Below are 22,149 nucleotides of genomic sequence, written 5' to 3' on the forward strand. Positions count from 1 at the left end.
ACAATGAATAAGTGGTAGACCTGGGAATCAGGTCAACTCTGTTTGATTCCAGGATCTAAACTCTAACCACCTGACATACTAAGAAGTGAATAATATGCAGCAATAGATTAGCAAATATGAAATCAGAACCTGAGAACTGAACACATATGGGTTGAGAAGACTGAAGGAAGACTAAACACGAGTGTTAAAGAGGAGATGCACTTTAAAGTTTCCCTTGAAAAGAGTAAAGTAAGGCAAATACACTTCAGATGGAAGGGTCTGCCTTGCTTCATACTACTCAGCCTTGTAAACGTCCCTGCCAAGTAATCAGTTTTTACATGTTATTTTTTTAAAATGCTGATTTAATTATTTTAGTATCATTACAATTACATGGAGAGAAGCGAGGAGAAATAAATTCTTTTGAGTAGTGATATACTCCCTGTTTGTACCTGACAATATTTTTTAACCCCTGTATCTGAAAATTATTTAGATAAAATTAGAAAATCAGATAAATTTCACAAGGGTAAATCATATTATTCATAATTGAGGTTGGTAGAGGCCATTTAGTAAGATGGCTACTGTCCCTCAGCTTATCTGATTTTTTTTTTGCTTTATTTTTAGCAAATTATCTCCTTTCCCCTTTTATATTGATCTTGAGCTTGACTTTACCGAAGTTCACAAAGAAGTTGAACTATATCCAGAGACTGAGATTTTGACATCAAAAAGGCTGATGAATATAAACCTGAATTTAAGATCCCCAAACACCTCAGATATCAGTGCAAGTGCCTAGAAAAGTTCTTGGTGGAGATAATGCAATTATGACTAATATGCGGTTGTTACCCAAGGCTAAGATATATTTTAAAATTCCATTTACAAATCAAAACATTTTTAAATGCATATTTTTATGTGAAAACTTTGATGCCCTTGATTTTAGCCAAAAAAAAAAAATCATGATTATTACACTACATGTTACTATTGAACTAATTTTGTTATACAAAATTGAGCCTGGATTGTTGAAATGGTACCAGTAACAATTGCATTAATGAAACATTTAAAATCTTGTATTTCATGGTAAATTTCCATCCAATTTGTAAAATTAGTAGCTATATATTAAAATTTCCAGAAGGAGGGATGAGAGTAGCTGTTGGAATACATTTTAGTGATAAAAGTAGTCAGAAGGGTAGGTTGTAATATAACAACTACCACGTAGATGACCTAGGGCAAGTTACTAATTTATTTAAAACCACTCTTCATCCAAAAAAAAAATGGTATGAATTAAGAAATATAATGACATATAATAAAGATTTAATAAATATTTGTTCTTATTTTATGTATTTGGAGAATAAGGACACAAATATAATATGAACTCAATTATACTGGATTGTACTTTTAAAAGATTTTTCAAAATATTAATAGTACTCTTGAGCCCATTAATAACTGAATTCATGACTACTTAATTAGGCTCTGCAGTAATTTTCTTTATCGCATTTGCTCATTACATTAGTAGAATGAAGGTGATGCTTGTTTGTATGGGAGCACTTAATATCCACAAGAGGCTTATATAAATTAAATCTGGTGTACAAATGTGTCTTCCTAAACAGATTTTTTCCTTTCCTTTTTCTAGACAATCCCAAAGAGATGACTCGGGTGGCTGTTTTTGTGAGAATTTTGGATGTTAATGACAATGCCCCGCAATTTGCTGTGTTCTATGACACTTTTGTATGTGAAAATGCCAGACCAGGACAGGTAAGCACCCATAGGATTTTAAAGTGTAGGAAGATTTTAACAGGGACGGTAAGTATTTCCTTTTCCCAATCTTGAGAGGAATGAGTCAACAGAGATAAAATAACTTATATAAAGTCCCAGTAGTATGATTAAAAGCAAACAAAAAACAAAAACAAAGGCTGAAGTTTTTAGGGTTAAAAATGTTTTAAATAATAGTGTAACACATTTCATATGTCCTTCGTAAAGTTCTAATATAAATATGAGATTTTACTGTAGCCACAAAAGTTAAAGTGTAAGAAGAAATAACTTCTTAAACTTTCAAAAACAAAAATAAATGAACAAAAGGAAAAATAAATCCTGCTGTGCCATTAGATAAATATTGGTAACAGCTCACAAGATGGGAAATGAAAGTTGGGGAAAACAGAGACAAATACTTGGGATCATCAAAACATTCCATCAATACTCCAATGTATGCAAATACGATTTTGAAGCAGGGCCGCAGAGTTCACTCTTAAGACTTATACTTGCATTTCAATATCGTAGCAACACATAAAGTGCGTAATGACTTCGTTTTCGTCCTTTAAAACATTCTTCCTATACCAGATTTGTTTATAACTCTTTTAAGTCTTTTCCTCAGTGGACTCATTTTGTTGTTTGAAGAGCCCCAGCCTGTACGGCTGAAAGAGATGCTCTTAATTGGTTTGAATGCCATATTCACAGAAGGAAGCTGCATGTTATAAATAATAATTGGGAATCAAATGCGTTTTATTAAAGAAAGAAAAGCCATCGCGAAACTGTATTGCGTTTTGACATCATTTGATGCTTTTTATAAACATCAATGTCATTGGTCCATTTTTATGCAAATTAGACTGTGAAATAACTCAAATTTTTCCTTCAGAAGATTCTAACAGGAATTCAATAGCCTGTCTATTGTTTGAAGTGGTAAAATTGCTGCAATTGGATTCATTTTTCTTTATTTGAAAGTGTTATGGAAATGTTTAATTTGGAATATTTAAAGGACTAAGCTGCTTCCAACCTACTTCTTAATGAAACAGTGTGCCCTAAAAATATAATTCCAAATAGTCCTCTGCTTGGCAGGCTCAGCATGATATGAGTTGAAGCCTTTTCTCTAGGAGATGAATTACCCACTTTGCAACTGCTGCATACATTGCTCGCTCTATGGTTATTCTATTTGATTTTCAAGAGATATCTTTTCAGAGCATTTGAGTCATTATAAATACTCATTCCCAAATGCATTCAAAACACACAAAATAAGGGATTGTGTTTGTTTATTGTTCTTATGCCTTTTTTCTTTTAACCTATAGCTGGCTCAGTAATTTCATAGTTTTTGAACTTTTAAAAACAAGTTGGTATATTGAGGGAAAATAATCAAATCAAAGTTGATTTTAATAAAAAAGTAGTCTATTTTGACAAATTTGAGAAGAACATGATTAATAATTTTTGTCTAATTGGCTGCATGTGCCAAATCCTCCCATAGTAGTTATTTTTAATAAGACTCGTTTGTTAGATGTCATTTTGGTCTCATATGCTGAAAAATTGTTGCTTGAACTGAACTGTAATATACTCACTGATGGAATTCTAGGGTATGACATCCTAGCAGGCAAAATCAAAATAGTTATTTGATAAAGTTCTTCTTCACTGAGCCTTTCTTGAAATTAATTTGTTAGGTCTGTGTTCCCTCCTTCCGGGGAAGTAGGAGCTTTTTGGAACTTCTGAGTGTGCTTTAGTTATTTATAGAGTAGTTTAGTCCACCCAGTACTCCTCTGAATTAAGTGCTCTTTAAGAGCAGCACTTAGAACAACATAGAACTTAATTCTGATTCATTTGGTGTGTGGACACAATGAGACAGAAATAAAGCTAATTGCCACCCTCTCCTCCTTTCTTGCCTATTCCCTGGCCTAAGGGTAGAAGATTTTCCCCCGGGGAAAGGGATGCGATTTACAAGTGATGTAGTATGAATAGTCCTGTCTTATGATTGAAATAGGCGACTAGACTCCCATCTTTTCCATCTCAGACAGAGTTAGGGGACCTTGGGAAAGGAAAGGAAAGATCTTGGGAAAGAGGATTGGCTATTTCTCTTTTCTTCCATTTTCCCTCACTCAGGTTTTACTCCTTTGGTCAATAAAATATATTTTAATAATTTTTAATTTCTGTGAGAGGGCAGTAACATTTCAGTCTCACAAGAGATTTCCCAGGGAGCCTCTCCAGGGAGAGAGGCTGCTTATATTTACCCATTGATAGTATCTAGGCTCCAGGCCCTTATCAACCCCCAAAATCCTATTACATATTTTCCATAGAACAGTGTTTAGTTACTTCCCTAACAACTAAAAAGGGTGCTGTTTTTTTTTTATCAGAGCAAAGGGAATTTTCGCATCAATGAAAACGACTAGTCTTTTCACCGAAAAAACTAAAATGTTAAATCTCAGTGACCAGTTTTCTATCTAAACATCTTAAAATCCATTTGTCATCCCACACTCCATTATCTTATGATCCCTGAAACACCCTTCAAGTTCATATAAGATTATTTTAGAATAGCTCAGTGAACATGCAAACCAATTATAGAATTGCTAAGGAGATAAACTATAAATGACTTGTCTGTGTCTAGTTTTCATATGCTCAAAATGGATACTGGACATCACCTTTTTTTTTTTTTTTTTTTTTTCCTAACTGTGGCAACTTCTTTTATTGGCAGTGGGTCAAAATGAATTTGTCTTCAGTCAAAATAGTGAGGTCTTACAGGGAGAGGCAGGAGAAACAGTTTTACCTCCTTCTTGTTGCCATCTTCTGATTTCTATTGCAACTCTTTATGGTACAAATACCGAAATAAAATGTGACTTTTTAATGTATGACTGGAAGTGCAAAGGAAGACTATATTAAAAGGTAAATGCTGAATATGGGGAAGTTGGATGCTAGAAGCCAAGTTATATCTCAAAGAAAAAATAATAATCTATCTTGTAAAGGAAGTAAGTGTCTCCATCTGCATAGAGAAGTCTTCTGGTCATAAAAGTATGTTGTGGTATGATATTGATTTGCAGCATGTCATTCTGTTTTGTCTGCATTGTTAAATGAGTTTTACTTATTCCCTTTATAACATTTAATGAAGATACATTAGCAAATCGCTGAAGCATTGCTACCATATACAATGCTACTGTCTTTTATTAAAAAATACATCTTAGTTGAGAATTTTTATGTAAACCTTTATAATTTCTTACAGTTATATGTAAAGATGTGGCCATTTTATTCTCCGAACTGTGTTATTTTGTCCATAAAAATGAACTGGAATTGTAATCACAGTTGCAAATGTAAATTTATTATGAGACATTGTAGTTTTTATTTTAAAAGACCATTAGCTCTACTTTTACATTTCTATAATTTTTATGCATCTGTATGTGAGAGTTAATACATTACTATTGATATATATAAACATAAGAATTTCTATTAGTCTACTATCTTTCTTGATATGTTATTTCATTTATGCCATTTTTTTCTCTTCAACTTATTTCTATAAATCACTATTTGAAAATAAAATCTTTTAGACTGCTCCACAAACGAGTCAGTCAAGAAATATATTTGTAACTGAATAGATACATCTTAAAGGGTATTAGTTAAAATTATTTTAACATTTTTCTCTTGAATTCCTTTATATATGTACCACCTTTTGGTTTTTGAATGAATGGATAAGCCATTAACCATAAATTCTTACTTATAGTTAATCTTAAATAACCACTAAAATTTCATAATGTTAGATTTTTAAATATATATTCTAAATTATTTAAAGTTTTAAATGATTGTTTTGCTACTTATTTCTAGATGATAAACGTTTATCTTTTTTTGGTCCAATTATATTTCTTGTATACGATAAACATTTATCTTTGTTTGGTCCAATTATATTTCTTGTATCATTTTGAAATAAATGATTAGGGAGTACCTCAACTTTACCGCATTTTATTTTTTATTTTTATTTTTTTGCGGTACGCGGGCCTCTCACTGTTGTGGCCTCTACTGTTGCAGAGCACAGGCTCCGGACGCGCAGGCTCAGCGGCCATGGCTCACGGGTCCAGCCGCTCCGCAGCATATGGGGTCTTCCCAGACCGGGGCACGAACCCGTGTCCCCTGCATTGGCAGGCAGACTCTCAACCACTGCACCACCAGGGAAGCCCCACATTTTAATTTTTATAGAACACTTTAAAAGAAAAATAATTTAATATGGAATACTTAAAATATTTCCTTAATTTTTTCTAATTATTTTACATAATGTTTTAAACTTAAAAATCCTTTCTGAATTAATAAAACATCAGTAACAAATATTTACATCAAATATCCAGACAATATTAAGTTGAGTTAAGGCAGTAAAAAGTATATTCTTTTCAGTTAAACATAAATTTGACCATTTATCTAGGCATTGAAACACATACTTAACAACTTCTGAAACCTTCTTGCAAAATTAAAATATGCAAAAATGCATAAAATGGTATTGTATAAATAAGTTAAGGACAAAATGGATATATATGCCAAAAATACATAGCTATCTGTTACATATATATTTGTATAATATTAATTAATTGTATAATATGTTCAAAGCAGTCATCTGTTTATAGTATAAGGTGTTAAATTTTCTACTTTGTTACTAGATAACTACTTATATTCTCTTACCCTAAAATAAATCAGAGTTGACTCTTTTAAAATAACCAGTCCCTATAGTATTATATGTATATGTTGAATTTAAAAATAAATAATTCTGTTGACAGTGAAAATGAAGTGAACAGTTACTGTTAAAGTAGATAATACTGTAATGTTTGTCTTTCCTTTATAAAGTTATATGTAATTGTCTATAAAATCTCTACATTCTTTGAATAGTTTGCACTTTACTTTTAATGAAGAGGAAAGCCCTAATCACAATAATTTTCTAAATTTTCCTACATTAGATACATTTATCTTCTAGATAAATGTTTAAATATACATGAACTACCTACTTATTTCAAATGCTATATTTAATAAAACTGTAAAGAATACAATGTTACTCTTTATTAGTTTAATTATAATTAAATTTAATTAATTTAGTATTAAATTAATTACTATTTATTATTTTAATTAAAATAATAAATAGTGTTTAAGGGAAATAAGAGACAGAAACAGAGACAGAAACAGAGTGGGAGGGAGAGAGAGAAACTTTGTTTAAATCTAAGTAATAATAAAAAGATGGAATAACTCAAACAAAGGTACATGCACAAGGAAGAAGATCAATTGCCCTTAAAAAAATGTTAGGCAAAATTGGATATTAAAAAATTACATATTATAAATCAGATTCTACCCATGGACGTTTGATAAATATGCATTTTTCTCTCTTCTGCAGCTAATACAGACTATAAGTGCAGTAGACAAAGATGATCCTTTAGGTGGACAAAAATTTTTCTTCAGTTTAGCAGCTGTCAATCCAAACTTCACAGTACAAGACAATGAAGGTAAATTTTAGAACGTGTTCATTATGATTTAAGGTGACATTAACAAGAAATTTTCCCCGAAGTAACAATTACCATATACATGATATATTCATTTATAGATCTGTGTTACAAAATTTTGGTTTCATTATATTTTTAATGAGCTATTATGGTAATTTCTTACTTAACAGTGGTTACTTTCTTGAATTTTAAGATTATAAAATATGTGAAAGAAGACTCTATATGAGTTCTAATGCAAAGACTGAATCTTGCAAACATTAGAAAGGCCGGAATAATCAGTTCCTATAACAAAATAGTAGGACACACAGAGAAATGAATGGCTCATTGAGACTCTTGTGTAAACTTCAGTGAGATTTAGCAGCAGCAGATTCACCAAAGCCAAAAAGGCATAGAAGAGACAAAGAAAAAATAAAAGTAGCCACATTAGCCTATGAGGGGATTGTGTGCAAAAACATAGTTTCAGTGGCAAGATGCACTATTCTTCTGTGTAACATATGAATCTTATAATGTCTCTGTGATCAAAAATACTAAACATATTTCTTGCATTCTCAAAAAAAGCAGAAACATATTTTTGAGGAAAAATACAAAAATAGGTCACTATTTTCAAAAAGTCAAACAGCTTTATTCTTTGGAAAATATGCATGGTAATTATTCTAAGCTAAACAAAAGTATGTAATCAGAGTTTTCTCTCTTCAACAAATTTATGTTAAAACTAATTATATAAGGTAGTTTTTGGTAAAAAGGCACACTTGTTTTAGAGCTACTATAGATATAATTATTCTTAAAATAAATCTAATAACTACATTGGCATATTTACAATACCTTCCTAACTATGTATGTACACTGGCAGAGCCAGGTTGCTATAGGGTATCTAGGTGGCTTTCAGAATGTCAGAAAGCAGTTTAAGATAATGGATAGTTTTACACTGAGCAACTACTAATTGAGGTATTTGGTATAGTAGGATCTTTGCACAAATCAGCTGAAGGGAGGCATCGGTTGGTAACATCTGTTTACTAAATCTGAGCTTCTGAAATGTCTATATTTTCTGTCCCTCAGGACACCTAAAATAATTGTGATTGGAAATATTAATGTAGAATTGGCAAATAAAATACAAAATGCCCAATATCAGATGTAATATCTGAATATCAGAAAAGGACCCATCATTTTAATTTGCTGAATCTTGTAACCTAAACATAGAATTTAGACAGGACATTCTTAGTACTGAGCTGACAATATTGTATTGTATTGTACCACTTTCTAATTTTATTTTAATTTGTTTTATGTTCTTGTTAAACTGAGCCCCGGATCTCAACAAGCCACCTCTCAATTTTAAAAAGTAATAGAGACTTGAAATAGTACTATCGTATCACAGCACTTCACAGTTACTGGGAAAACAATTCAAGGCTAATCTTAATTAATTTTTGAAAAATAGTAGCAATTTCCTATACTGGGTAGAGTTCCCGATCCTACATAAGTTACTCAAAGCAAGGACTGAAGCCATATGAATACAAACCTGAACATACACTAAATAGAATACCAGTAAAGTCTGATGGAATATTTGATCTAATCTTGCATAAATTCACTATTTTCTGTTATTGGGTGAATTTTGAAAGAAATTCCAATAACATAGACATCACCTTAAAGTTGACCTTCTTGATAAAATACCCTTGCATTTGTCTGTATGTTCATCTTAAAAATCTTTAATTCTACATCTTTCTTAAAATATGTTTCCTGCTTCTGTGATACCACAGTTGGTATCACATTATTAAATATGCCTCATTTTTCACTAACTTACAGTCAAAAACATTATTATATGATGACTTTCTGAATATTTAATAAGATGATTCAAGCAGAATTGTTAGTTTAGGGTAAAACTTCTTTTGGCTCTTCAATGTCTCAAAGCTATTGCAGGCAAAATTAAGATTTAGAAATTTTTGAAAAGTTAAAAAAGTGTAAGGCAAGAAGATTCTGAAAATACCCATATGCATGTAAATGTTTGTTTTAGTGAAGGTTTGAGAAAGGAAGAATTGTATCCTAATACTTCTTGGAAGAAAAGTCAGAATTGCAAAATTATCAAGATTACATTTTATTTTTTAAATTTGCTTATGTACATCTTCTATTTTGCTAATTTACTTTCCTAGATTATGCGGTAGTTAACTGATATACTAAGATTTAACTTCTTGCTAAAATTTAGGAAATGATTACTTTATGTTCAACCACTATACCTGCAAAAAGATTGTCACTTTCTTTTCTTTTTTTTAAATTTTGCTATCCTGTTGGTTTTATTTAGCAATTGCCTAACTCACTCCCTTCCCTACATTGGCATTTTAAGCAGCCTTATGGGATTGGCTAAATAAGACCCAGCACATTGGACAAACAGAATAGGAAATTATCATCCAAGTATATATTGATTTTATTTTTCAATATTATTATATAGATGCACAACCCTCATTTAAGGATACTGGGTGAGTTATTGGATAAAGGAATATCAGTAGCAATATACTAGGTAGTAGGATGCTAGCCTTGATTAAGTCCCTACTTCTTTCTGTGTGTCTGTTAGGCACTCCACATTAATGTCTTCCACCAATACTTTGAGTTACACCCTGTATTCATTTTAATGGGTGGAAATCAAAGTTCAAAAATATTAAGTAACTTGCTGACTGTTCTTCATACATAGGGACTCTTGAAGGTTTTTGAATGCGTAATTGATTTTAAAAGTACAACTATAGTTAAAATTTACCCAAACATATTTTTCTTCATGAATATTGGATTAATGTGTGGTTTGTGTATGTGCACACACATACATTTGTAAATAAAAAAACATGTACTATAATTTTTTCTTTGGTATGCATAATATTTATGTTTTTTTGAAAACTCTGATAAACAATATGCTACCATCTCTATAGTCTTGATAAATGATTCACTTATAAAAATTCACCATTTTGAAAACATCTGAAAATTAGTTAAAAATCTAATAAGTAATAATGGTATTAGATTCTTCAAACTGTCTTATTTATCTTATCTATATTTGAATTGCCTTGTATATATTTGATAGGGAAATTGATATCAATTTTGTATTTTACACAAACAACTCTTTATTTTTGTGTCAAACTACCGTGATCAGGATGAGACAAATGTATTGTCCCAAAAGCCATTTGTAATATGTTAAAATTTATTTTAGATAATACTGCCAGAATTTTAACCAGAAAAAATGGATTCAGTAGACATGAAGTAAGCACCTATCTCTTGCCTGTGGTGATATCGGACAACGATTACCCGATTCAGAGCAGCACTGGCACACTCACCATCAGAGTGTGCGCATGTGACAGCCAAGGCAACATGCAGTCCTGCAGCGCTGAGGCCTTGCTCCTTCCCGCCGGCCTCAGCACAGGGGCCTTGATCGCCATTCTCCTCTGCATCATTATTCTGCTGGGTAAGAAAACGTGATTATTTCCTAGATGGCTTACTTCACTGTGTTTGTAAGTGAAAAAGTTACTATTAAAATATGGGGAGGGGGAAGGGTAAGCTGTGACAAAGCCAGAGAGTGGCATGGACATATATACACTACCAAACGTAAGGTAGATAGATAGTAGGAAACAGCCACATAGCACAGGGAGATCAGCTCGGTGCTTTGTGACCGCCTGGAGGGGTGGGATAGGGAGGGGGGGAGGGAGGGAGATGCATGAGGGAAGGGATGTGGGAACAGATGTATATGTATGACTGATTCACTTTGTTATAAAGCAGAAACTAATAAAAAAAAAAAAAAGAATAAAAAAAATACTTCCCCTAAAACTAACCCCCCAATTTAAGACAGACATCAAGTAACAGTGGAATGTTGTTTATATTAAAAGATTTTATCTGATCAGATAGAGTCATTACCTTCCCTGTTTAAATAATGAAACTGAAAGTTAGAGATGTTCTAAACGTTTTCGAAGGTTACACAATTTCCGAGTGGCTAAGCTAGGGCCCTCAGTCTTTATACGTACTTTTTCAGAAAATCTAAAGTTTATTTCCCCTGTTTTTGGTTCTTACTACAGCTGGACAATGGCCTCACTATCTTACCTCTTCACTTATATAATGTTAACATAGCCCTTTACCTCGTTCACTTGTCAGTAAAACAAAAATACTTGATTTTATAACCCAGAACAAATTGCTTTTTAACTGCTTTTGAGTTAAAAATCAGATTGTTTACTCTCTAGTTGCATTATCTTAAAACTATTGTGATTATTCTTGTGACTCTAATCAAAAAACACTCTATCTGACATTTCAAGAAGCAGTGAAATGAGCTGGGATTTTGAAGCCAATCTTAGTAAGTTTCATGATCCTCATTGTTAGAACATTTTTTACTGGCTAAGATCCTTTAGCTGATCATAAACAATCTGAGGTTTAAAATCGTTACATCACAAGTTTATGTGTGTGCACAAATCATGAATTTAGCCAAAAGAAAACGTCACATTTTCTCAAAAACTTGAATAAACATTTTCTTTCTCTTGGTGGTGGCCTATTTATTTTTTAATCACTTTGAAAGTCAAGAACAGTTGTCAATGGATTAAAACTTTCTGTTTTGTTGCATTAATAAAAGTCCCGGGCTTCCCTGGTGGCGCAGTGGTTGAGAGACCGCCTGCCGATGAAGGGGACGCGCGTTCGTGCCCCGGTCCGGGAAGATCCCACATGCCGCGGAGCAGCTGGGCCCGTGAGCCATGGCCACTGAGCCTGCGTGTCCGGAGCCTGTGCTCCGCAATGGGAGAGGCCACAGCAGTGAGAGGCCTGCGTACCGCAAAAAAAAAAAAAAAGTCCCTTGTCTGCCCTCTCACACAAGCTTGAGGGCAAGAACTCTTACTGTTCTAAGTTAATAAAACAGAAAACATTACTTAATACCACTTTACATAATAACATAATTGGCTTCATTCAGGCTGCTATAACAAAATATCATAGACTGGTAGCTTAAACCACAGAAATTTATTTCTCACAGTCTGGAGACAGGGAAGTCCAAGATCAAGGCACTGGTGGATTTCATGTTTGGCGAGGGCATACTTCCTATTTCACAGACGGCTGTCTTCTCTTGTATCCTCAAGGGGCAGAAAGCAATCATCTCTCCTGTGTCATGTCAAGAGAGCACTAATCCCATTCATGAGGGTTCCACCTCCATGACCTAATTACTTCCTCAAGACTCCACTTCCACAGACCATCACATTGGGAATTTATTTAGGCTTTAGCATATGAATTTTTAGGGGACACGTTCAGTCAAGACCAGTAATAAATCCCATATCCTTTAAATGTTTGTTCTAATGAGGCTAAATAAATATAGATATTTCTTCATACATATACCTGGTAAGATATTTTCCCTTCCTTTCCTCATCTAACTGAATTCACAACTGTTTCTCTAAATCATCATTTTTAAAGAGTTATGACCAAAATATTTGGGGATTAAGAATGAGGGTGGGAAACTAATACAACCAGAGGGAAAATGATTTTAGCTTTCTCCTATCTTTTATGCTATTACCATTATTATGATTACTAAAATAATAAGTATATTATTATTATTACCGATACCTTCCCATGGAAGTAGGGAAATGTCCTGTCTGAATGATACACATTTCTACTTGTGGATCTATACTCATTAAGATACATATAGCTGAAATTCATACATAATTTTTGTAGTTAATTCAGTGTAGTAATTGAATTAACTCTTTGCCATCATGTGATCCAGCAATTTTTTTTTTTCGATCTCATGAGTGATATATATTTCCATGGAAAACCTCATAAATTTCTAAACTAATAATGTCTAAATAATGTGAGCTTTTTTTCCCAGTAATTAAGGCCTTCTAGTAACAATGTAAGGAAAAAAATATGTAAATCCATCCGCAAAGCTATTTAACAGATATGGATACTCCATATCTTGTGAAGAAAGCTGCCTTTTTAATATTGCATAAGGATGTAAAAATATGGGTGTATTTTTTCCTTCTTCATTGTTTTATTTGAAGCTGGATTTGATTTGTGTCTATTTTTTAAACAACATCTTATGTCACTATTTAGTGCAAAGTATAAATAATGTCTGTACAATCAGGAACTATCTTTAAACAGTTCTTAGAAAAATAGATAACGTAAGTCACTGTATTTGAAAAAAACCTTTCACATTGTTTTAAAAGTAAATTAGAATCACTGTTCTTAAACTCTAACCATTCTGGCTAAATCCTTCAACACTCCCCTCTCCTCTCACGCCTCCCCCTCCCCACAAGCCCTGAAAAAAAAAAATTATGGAAATACAAAATTAACCCTAAATTCTAACCAGTTCCAGAAAACCTAAATAACAAACTCGTTTATAGTACTTCCACTCATTATTTATTAATATGTGTTTCAGATGGACCTCTAAGGCATCTTTTTTTCTTTTTTCAAGTTATAGTAGTACTGTTTGCAGCTCTGAAAAGACAGCGGAAAAAAGAGCCTCTGATCTTGTCTAAAGAAGATATCAGAGACAACATTGTGAGCTACAACGATGAAGGTGGCGGAGAGGAGGACACCCAGGCCTTTGATATCGGCACCCTGAGGAATCCTGCAGCTATTGAGGAAAAAAAGCTGCGGCGAGATATTATTCCAGAAACTTTATTTATCCCACGGAGGACTCCGACAGCTCCGGATAACACGGATGTCCGGGATTTCATTAATGAAAGGCTAAAAGAGCACGATCTGGACCCCACTGCACCGCCCTATGACTCACTTGCAACGTATGCCTACGAAGGAAACGATTCCATCGCGGAATCTCTGAGTTCTTTAGAATCAGGTACCACTGACGGAGACCAAAACTACGATTACCTCCGAGAATGGGGGCCTCGGTTTAATAAGCTGGCAGAAATGTACGGTGGCGGGGAAAGTGACAAAGACTCTTAACCTAGGATATATGTTCTGCTCAAGCAAGAAGAAGTAACTTTACCGACACCGTCTCCACTTCACAATATTTGATATTCAGGAAAATTTTCCTGCCACTCAGCACAATTTTTTTTCCCATTTCCTTTTTAATTTGTTCATTAATTACATTAATTCTTCCCTGTAGAATGTCTCATGGAATATATACGACGTTTTATTTAATCACTTCCAAGAGCCAAAGCTATGGAAATTCAGTGTTGTCCTTCTTAGGAAATAAAAGATAATTTCAGAAACATGAACAGGATAGTTCTCCCTTAAGCAGCCTCACAAACAAGCCGCTTCCGTTTCTTAAAGGTGAAGAAAAATTTTAAGGTATATCCTGTTCTGTATGTTAAATTTAAAAAAAAGTACATGTGGTGTTAGTAGGTGTGATATGCAACCTGGTGTACAAACGTTTGTGCAATTTCATTTCATCAGATTCTCTCTGCTAATGTTTTATATTTATATTTTTGTATTTATTTTCTAAAGAAATAAACCAGTTTTTACAACTACCTTGTCTCTAGCTTCTTTTTTCCCTAGGGAGAAAAAGTTTCTCCACAGACTAAATATCTTGGTACAAAATTCCACTGACTACAGGTAAGAACACAAAATCATTATCATCACTATTGAGAGCTCTAACCAAATTAATATGATTTAGGGAAGAATTATTTTTCCAATGAGTCTTGCTATGCTGTGATATGTGAAAAACTCTTCACATTAAAAGTGATAGTCATTTACAGATCACCTAAAAATTTACCATATAAGCAAATGTAAAACACGACCAGCCTTACGCTAAATATCCCCAAACACCAGCAATGCAGTAATTTCATTTTGTCTTTATTCACTAAAATAATATCTGAAAGAATAAAACGTTTTCTTTTCTTGTATGACATTTGTGCTATTCAGGTTTATGGGCAATAATAGTTTGGACAGATTTCATACTGAAATAATCTTTTAATGGAAAATATGCTTACCTCCCACGGTGACTTTGAAATGCCTAGTAATGGCAGTAATAATGCTGAATATTCCATTAAGATACAGCAATGTAATTATGTAAAGTTTCCCAAAATGCATTACATATTACATATTGGTAACAAAGTCTGTTTTTCTGTTAATGAATGATTCAATAGAAAGGAATAAAAAAGTACTGGCAGTTAATTATCTAGAGTTCCTGAGATTCAGGGAAGCCAACTGCCACTAACTGATGCCTCTTTTCTCAAGATCCAAACATGATTTATTCATAAATGGAGCACTTTGTTGGGCCTACACTAGGAAGTCACATTCCCTGCTGAGTTTGTTGTAAACAATACCAAAGATTTGTGTGCTTTCCAATTAGTGAAAATGATATGCTTTTGGAGTGAGTCAGAGGACAATATTGACGTATCCTTAATGCAGAATTAATTATTTCAATCTTCTTGAATGCTTTTTTTTCCCCAGCTTCCAGGCTGCAAGACACATATCCCCCTGACCACAGACATTTAAGTTTGCATAGTAATCTAGTCAATGAAAGAAAAACAACCCATGTGATCTAATTAAAATTACAGTCACGTTACAAGACTGACACATCAGACCACAGTAAAACCTAACTTGGTCAACTTCCTATATTCCAAGAACCCATTCACCCACCCAAAAGGTTGAGAAAACCCTCAGTATGCTAGAAGGTTTATTTATTCAAAGAAAATCAGGAAAAAATGGAAAACATTAAAGAAGGTATATCTCACGAGCATTTCACATTAGTTATGATTCAAACTATAATATTCATTTGAATAAAAATTAAAAATTTCCAGCATTAGTTATTTTTATTAATATTAGATGTCAGTAATTGGAATTCTTATTTAAATATTTTTAATTATCCTCATTCAGATAATTTTAGACTGACATTAACTTGCTCTACCATTTATTTTGTCATCCAATTTTTATATATTTAAAGAATCAGTGAGCTTTTGCATTATTCAAATCAGGTTTCCAAAAATTCTCTTTAAGGAGATTGATTAGCAGGCTTCTTTGGCAATATAAAATCTATATTGTACAGAAATCATTTTTCAGAGTACTGAAACAGTCCTTGGTATCAGATATCCTAATATTTTTTTGATAATGAAGGTGATATGTTATATAATTAATTTTTTGGAGATCCTGAAATTAAAAATACACCTATAAGGACCTGCTCAGACTGTAAGTTACTTACATTATGCTCTCCCAAAAGCAGGCCCATATACAGATTATTCTATGTCCACAATTTTTTTTTTATATGTGGAGTGGGGAAAAGTGTCACTCAGTAACATGTTAATTTTATCAGACAACTATGGACTTTTCATTTATGCATCCATGTATATGTTCATTCATCAATTATTTTGAGCAGTTATTATAAAAATCAAAGAATATTCTGGATCCTAGAAATGTAATAATAAATCATGTATAATTTTTATATATGTATGTAATTTATTAGTGACAATGGGGGAAAAAAGGCAAAATAATTACCAAAACTCTCAGAATTTGTAACAAAATACCTAACTTGTACTAACTTTTTAAAGTACAGTGAAAAGAAATTATTCTGCCAATCTTTTTTTATTTTATTATTATTTTTTTTGCGGTACACGGGCCTCTCAAGGTTGTGGCCTCTCCCGTTGCAAAGCACAGGCTCTGGACGCGCAGGCTCAGAGGCCATGGCTCATGGGCCCAGCCGCTCCGTGGCATGTAGGATACTCCAGGACCGGGGCACGAACCCGTGTCCCCTGCATCGGCAGGCAGATTCTCAACCACTGCACCACCAGGGAAGCCCCTTTTTTTATGTTTTAAATATTCAGATAAGGGAAATAAAATGATTTATAGACCTTCGGTCATTAGAAATGGTGATTAAGTTAATCAATTTTCATTGGTTCTATTTTCAATGAAATATCAAAGAACGTTTATATAATGACAAAGTCATTATAGACTGAGGTTTCTCTGTATATGTTAAGTAGATACTGTCACACAACTGCAAGAGTTCCAGACATAAACTATGAGTAATTAGATGTTTAGGATACTCTAAAATAAATAAACTTAAGATGTAGAATTGAGACTTAGGGATATCTACATATTTGGGTTCATTTATCAACACATCTACCTAAGTATCTATATATAATGGCTTCACCAAGCCTTCACCAGCTGCACTCCCCTCCCTGCTGGCAGTGCTGACCCTGTGCTGCACTCCCTGTCCAGTGGCCTTGCACATGGATGGGTACCCCTAGACAGCGCTGCAGGACTAGGTAAGCTGCAGCTGCTGGTGGCTGTGAAGGGAACCTCCCTGACTCACGTGCTACCCCTCCAGACCTACTAAAAATCTACTACAGATCTATTAGAAATGCCCTCTGTTAGCAAGCTTGAAATAAAGTAGACTGTTGGTGTCCTTTTGCACTTGGCTGCTGGACCTTCCCATTGCTCTGAAAGAGTGAAGGTTTCACCCACAGAGAGGGGTACAGGGCTCCCGCTTGGACATCCTATAATTTGAAAATAGTGTAAGATAGAAGCAACTAGTTACTTTTGCTGAGAGTGCAGGAGAGAGCCGAGTCTTTCCTTTTTTACTCTAACGTTTTGCTCAACACCAAGACTTTTTTTTTTTTTAAGAAGATGTTGGGGGTAGGAGTTTATGAATTTATTTATTTTTGCTGTGTTGGGTCTTTGTTTCTGTGCGAGGGCTTTCTCTAGTTGTGGCAAGCGGGGGCCACTCTTCATCGCGGTGTGCGGGCCTCTCACTATCGCGGCCTCTCTTGTTGCAGAGCACAGGCTCCAGATGTGTAGGCTCAGTAGTTGAGGCTCACGGGACTAGTTGCTCCATGGCATGTGGGATCCTCCAAGACCAGGGCTCGAACCCGTGTCCCCTGCATTAGCAGGCAGATTCTCAACAACTGCGCCACCAGGGAAGCCCAACACCAAGACGTTTTAACTGTTGTGACCATAATACTTCTAGCAAATCCCCCATGCAAGCAATTGGATTCATTTCATCTTTAAAACATACACAGAAGGGCTTCCCTGGTGGCGCAGTGGTTGAGAGCCCGCCTGCCGATGCAGGGGACACGGGTTCGTGCCCCGGTCCTGGAGGATCCTACATGCCGCAGAGTGGCTGGGCCCGTGAGCCATGGACACTAAGCCTGCACGTCCGGAGCCTGTGCTCCACAATGCAAAAGGCCACAACAGTGAGAGGCACGTGTACTGCAAAAAAAAAATAATAATAATAATAAATAAATAAATAAATAAAAAATACACAGAATCCCACCTTTTCTCACCATTTCCATTACCCAACTCAAACCATCAACACCTGTTTTCTCCATTGTTAGGAGCAATTAACTTCCTAACTGGCCTTTCTCTTGCACCTTGCCCCACTCATAATATACCATCAGCACTGAGGTCAAAGAAATATTTTCAAAACGAATTTCCCATTTGATTGCTCCCTGGTTCTAAACTCCACTCCTTCCTCATTTTACTCAAGAGCAGAAGGCAAACTCCTTATAATATCCTGAAGGCCTGACTAGAACCGTTTGACCTCTTCTCCCATTTACTCTGCTCCAGCTTCTTACCCTCTGCTGTTCCCCTCTGACTTCATGTGTTTATACTGACCGTTCCTTCTATCTCCAGCCATGTCCTTATTTCTTTATAAAATGTTATTTTATAAGTTCTTTATAAAATGCTACTTTAATTGAGATCCACACTGTCCACCTTACTTATAGAATTTCCCTAGACTGGCCCATTGCTCTTACATTGCATTTGTTTTCTCCCTAACACTACCACAGTTTTAACATGTTATATGACTTACTTGTTTACTATGATTATTTTCTCTCTCCCTCAAATAGAATGTAAAATTCATGAGAGCATGGATTTTGTGTTTTTTCATCGTGATGTCCAATACACAGAATCATGTCTATCTATTTAGGTATTCAACAAACACGTATTGGAAGAATTCATAAATATTGTACTTTTGGATTTATCACATATTATACTTAATTTTAAATATGTATGTATACATATTATGCATATGATATTTCTGCTTCTTCCTTTATTTAGATAGTGAACTACTCAAAGTTATAGGAGGTATCTTAGTGATTATTTTGCTCATTTACCAGGAACCATTTTACTTCCAGACTGATATAGTACTTGGGTATTGTTTTAAGGATAAATATTAATTAGCCAAAAATTATTTTGACTAATTGCTTTAGAAAATTAGAGATATATTCTAAAGGGCACACAAATCTGAGAAAGTCAAAATGATGATTTAAATGAAGTTATATAGTAAATGTGCTTAGAATATTTACAAAGTGCTGAAAATTATAATAGTGGGAATTGACATAAAATAAATACTATAATCAGAGAATGACTAACTTTTCAGGTTCTGTTCTGGTGTGGTTGGGGTCTGGGTCATGACGGGAATTTAATATTGCAAAAAGGTCAGATAAAGGGACAGTTGATCAGGGAAAGTTTTGAGAAAGATTATGATGAAAGGGAACAGAAGACCAGAGCCTGGAAGAAGACTCTCCTGCTTCCTTGCCAAAAGGAACTAGGGTTCAATTTTTTTTTTTTTTTGAGGGTTTATTTATTTATTTATTTATTTTTGCGGTACATGGGCCTCTCACTGTTGTGGCCTCTCCCACTGCGGAGCACAGGCTCTGGACGCGCGGGCTCAGCATCCACGGCTCACAGGCCCAGCCTCTCCGTGGCAAGTGGGATCCTCCTGGACTGGGACACGAACCTGTGTCCCCTGCATCGGCAGGAGGACTCTCAACCACTGCGCCACCGGGGAAGACCTATTTATTGTTTTTAATATTTATTTTTCTTAATTTTTTTAAACATCTTTATTGGAGTATAATTGCTTTACAATGGTGTGTTAGTTTCTGCTTTATAACAAAGTGAATCAACTATACATATACATATATCCTCATATCTCCTCCCTCTTGCGTCTCCCTCCCACCCTCCTTATCCCACCCTTCTAGGTGGTCACAAAACACCGAGCTGATCTCCCTATGCTATACAGCTGCTTCCCACTAGCTATCTATTTTACATTTGGTAGTATATATAAGTCCATGCCACTCTCTCACTTCGGCCCAGCTTACCCTTCCCCCTCCCTGTGTCCTCAGGTCCATTCTCTACATCTGTGTCTTTATTTCTGTCCTGCCCCTAGGTTCTTCAAAACCACTTTTTTTTTTTTTTTTTTTTTTTTTTTAGATTCCATATATATGTGTTAACATACGGTATTTGTTTTTCTCTTTCTGACTTATTTCACTCTGTATGACAGACTCTAGGTCCATCCACCTCACTACAAATAACTCAATTTTGTTTCTTTTTATGGTTGAGCAATATTCCATTGTATATATGTACCACATCTTCTTTATCCATTCATCTGTTGATGGACATTTAGGTTGCTTCTATGTCCTGGCTATTGTAAATAGAGCTGCAGTGCACATTGTGGTACATGACTCTTTTTGAATTATGGTTTTCTCAGGGTATATGCTCAGTAATGGGATTGCTGGGTCGTATGGTAGTTCTATTTTTGGTTTTTTAAGGAACTTCCATACTGTTCTCTATAGTGGCTGTACCAATTTACATTCCCACCAAGAGTGCAGGAGGGTTCCCTTTTCACCACACTCTCTCCAGCATTTACTGTTTGTAGATTTTTTGATGATGGTCATTCTGACTGCTGTGAGGTGATACCTCCTTGTCGTTTTGAGTTGCATTCCTCTAATGATTAGTGATATTGAGCATTCTTTCATGTGTTTGTTGGCAATCTGTATTTCTTCCTTGGAGAAATGAATGTCTATTCAGGTCTTCTGCCGATTTTTGGATTGGGTTGTTTGTTTTCTTGATATTGAACTGCATGAGCTACTTGCAAATTTTGGAGATTAATCTTTCATCAGTTGCTTCATTTGCAAATATTTTCTCCCATTCTGAGGGTTGTCTTTTGGTCTTGTTTATGCTTTCCTTTGCTGTTCAAAAGCTTTTAAGTTTCATTAGGGCCCATTTGTTTATTTTTGTTTTTATTTCCATTTCTCTAGGAGGTGTGTCAAAAAGGATCTTGCTGTGATTTATGTCATAGAGTGTTCTGCCTATGTTTTCCTCTAAGAGTTTTATAGTGTCTGGCCTTACATTTAGATCTTTAATCCATTTTGAGTTTATTTTTGTGTATGGTGTTAAGGAGTGTTCTAATTTCATTCTTTTACATATAGCTGTTCAGTTTTCCCAGCACCACTTACTGAAGAGGATGTCTTTTCTGTATTGTGTACTTTTGCCTCCTTTATCAAAGATAAGGTAACCATATGTGCATGGGTTTATCCCTGGGCTTTCTATCCTGTTCCATTGATCTATATTTCTGTTTTTTGCCAGTACCATACTGTCTTGATTACTGTAGCTTTGTAGTATAGTCTGAAGTCAGGGAGCCTGATTCCTCCAGCTCCGTTTTTCTTTCTCAAGATTGCTTTGGTTATTTGGAGTCTTTTGTGTTTCCATGCAAATTGTGAATTTTTTTGCTTTAGTTCTGTGAAAACTGCCAATGGTAGTTTGATAGGGATGCATTGAATCTGTAGATTGCTTTGGGTAGTATAGTCATTTTCACAATGTTGATTCTTCCATTCCAATAACATTGAGGTTCAATGTTTGAATTGATGTCCTTCTTGTATTCTTTTCTTGTTTTCTTTCCTACAGGCTGTGATTACTGGGTATAAAGAGTTTGATGTGTATTTTCTTGATTATGTTTTAAAAAGCCTCACTTGTTGAGATTGCCAAATATATGAAGATACTGATATGCAAAGAGAACAGCCTGTATGTTTACTTATGCATGGACTCTAGAGACAACCTTGAATCAAGGACCCACACACACACACAAATAAATGGAAATGAGCTGAGAGAATTGATGTGAATGAGCAAGGATTCTTGGAGCCAAAAGGTACACTGATGGTTAAAAACAAAATCAAGGGACTTCTCATTGGCTCAGTGGTTAAGAATCCACCTGCCAATGCAGGGGGCAGGGGTTTGATCCCTGGTCCAGTAAAATCCCACATGCCATGGGGCAACCAAGCCCGTGCGCCACAACTACTGAGTC

The 22,149-nt window shown here is 34.7% G+C and overlaps 1 protein-coding gene across 2 annotated transcripts in view; it reads left to right on the forward strand.

The window, feature by feature from the left end:
• Positions 1-14,072, forward strand: part of LOC307052253 (cadherin-10) — a gene marked incomplete at both ends in the record, with an annotated part of 121,156 nt that extends 107,084 nt beyond the window's left edge. Inside the window, 4 exons of one of the 2 annotated variants that reach the window (XM_079703095.1) lie at positions 1,604-1,725; positions 7,079-7,187; positions 10,366-10,617; positions 13,582-14,072. In XM_079703095.1, coding sequence (XP_079559221.1) covers positions 1,604-1,725; positions 7,079-7,187; positions 10,366-10,617; positions 13,582-14,072 — 974 coding nt within the window. The remainder of the gene's footprint in view (positions 1-1,603; positions 1,726-7,078; positions 7,188-10,365; positions 10,618-13,581) is intronic. The other variant, XM_079703096.1, reaches the window with a different exon arrangement.
• Positions 14,073-22,149: the final 8,077 nt, after the last annotated feature.

This window comes from Hyperoodon ampullatus, assembly GCF_949752795.1.
Source record: "Hyperoodon ampullatus genome assembly, chromosome: 4".
Lineage (NCBI taxonomy): Eukaryota > Metazoa > Chordata > Mammalia > Artiodactyla > Ziphiidae > Hyperoodon > Hyperoodon ampullatus.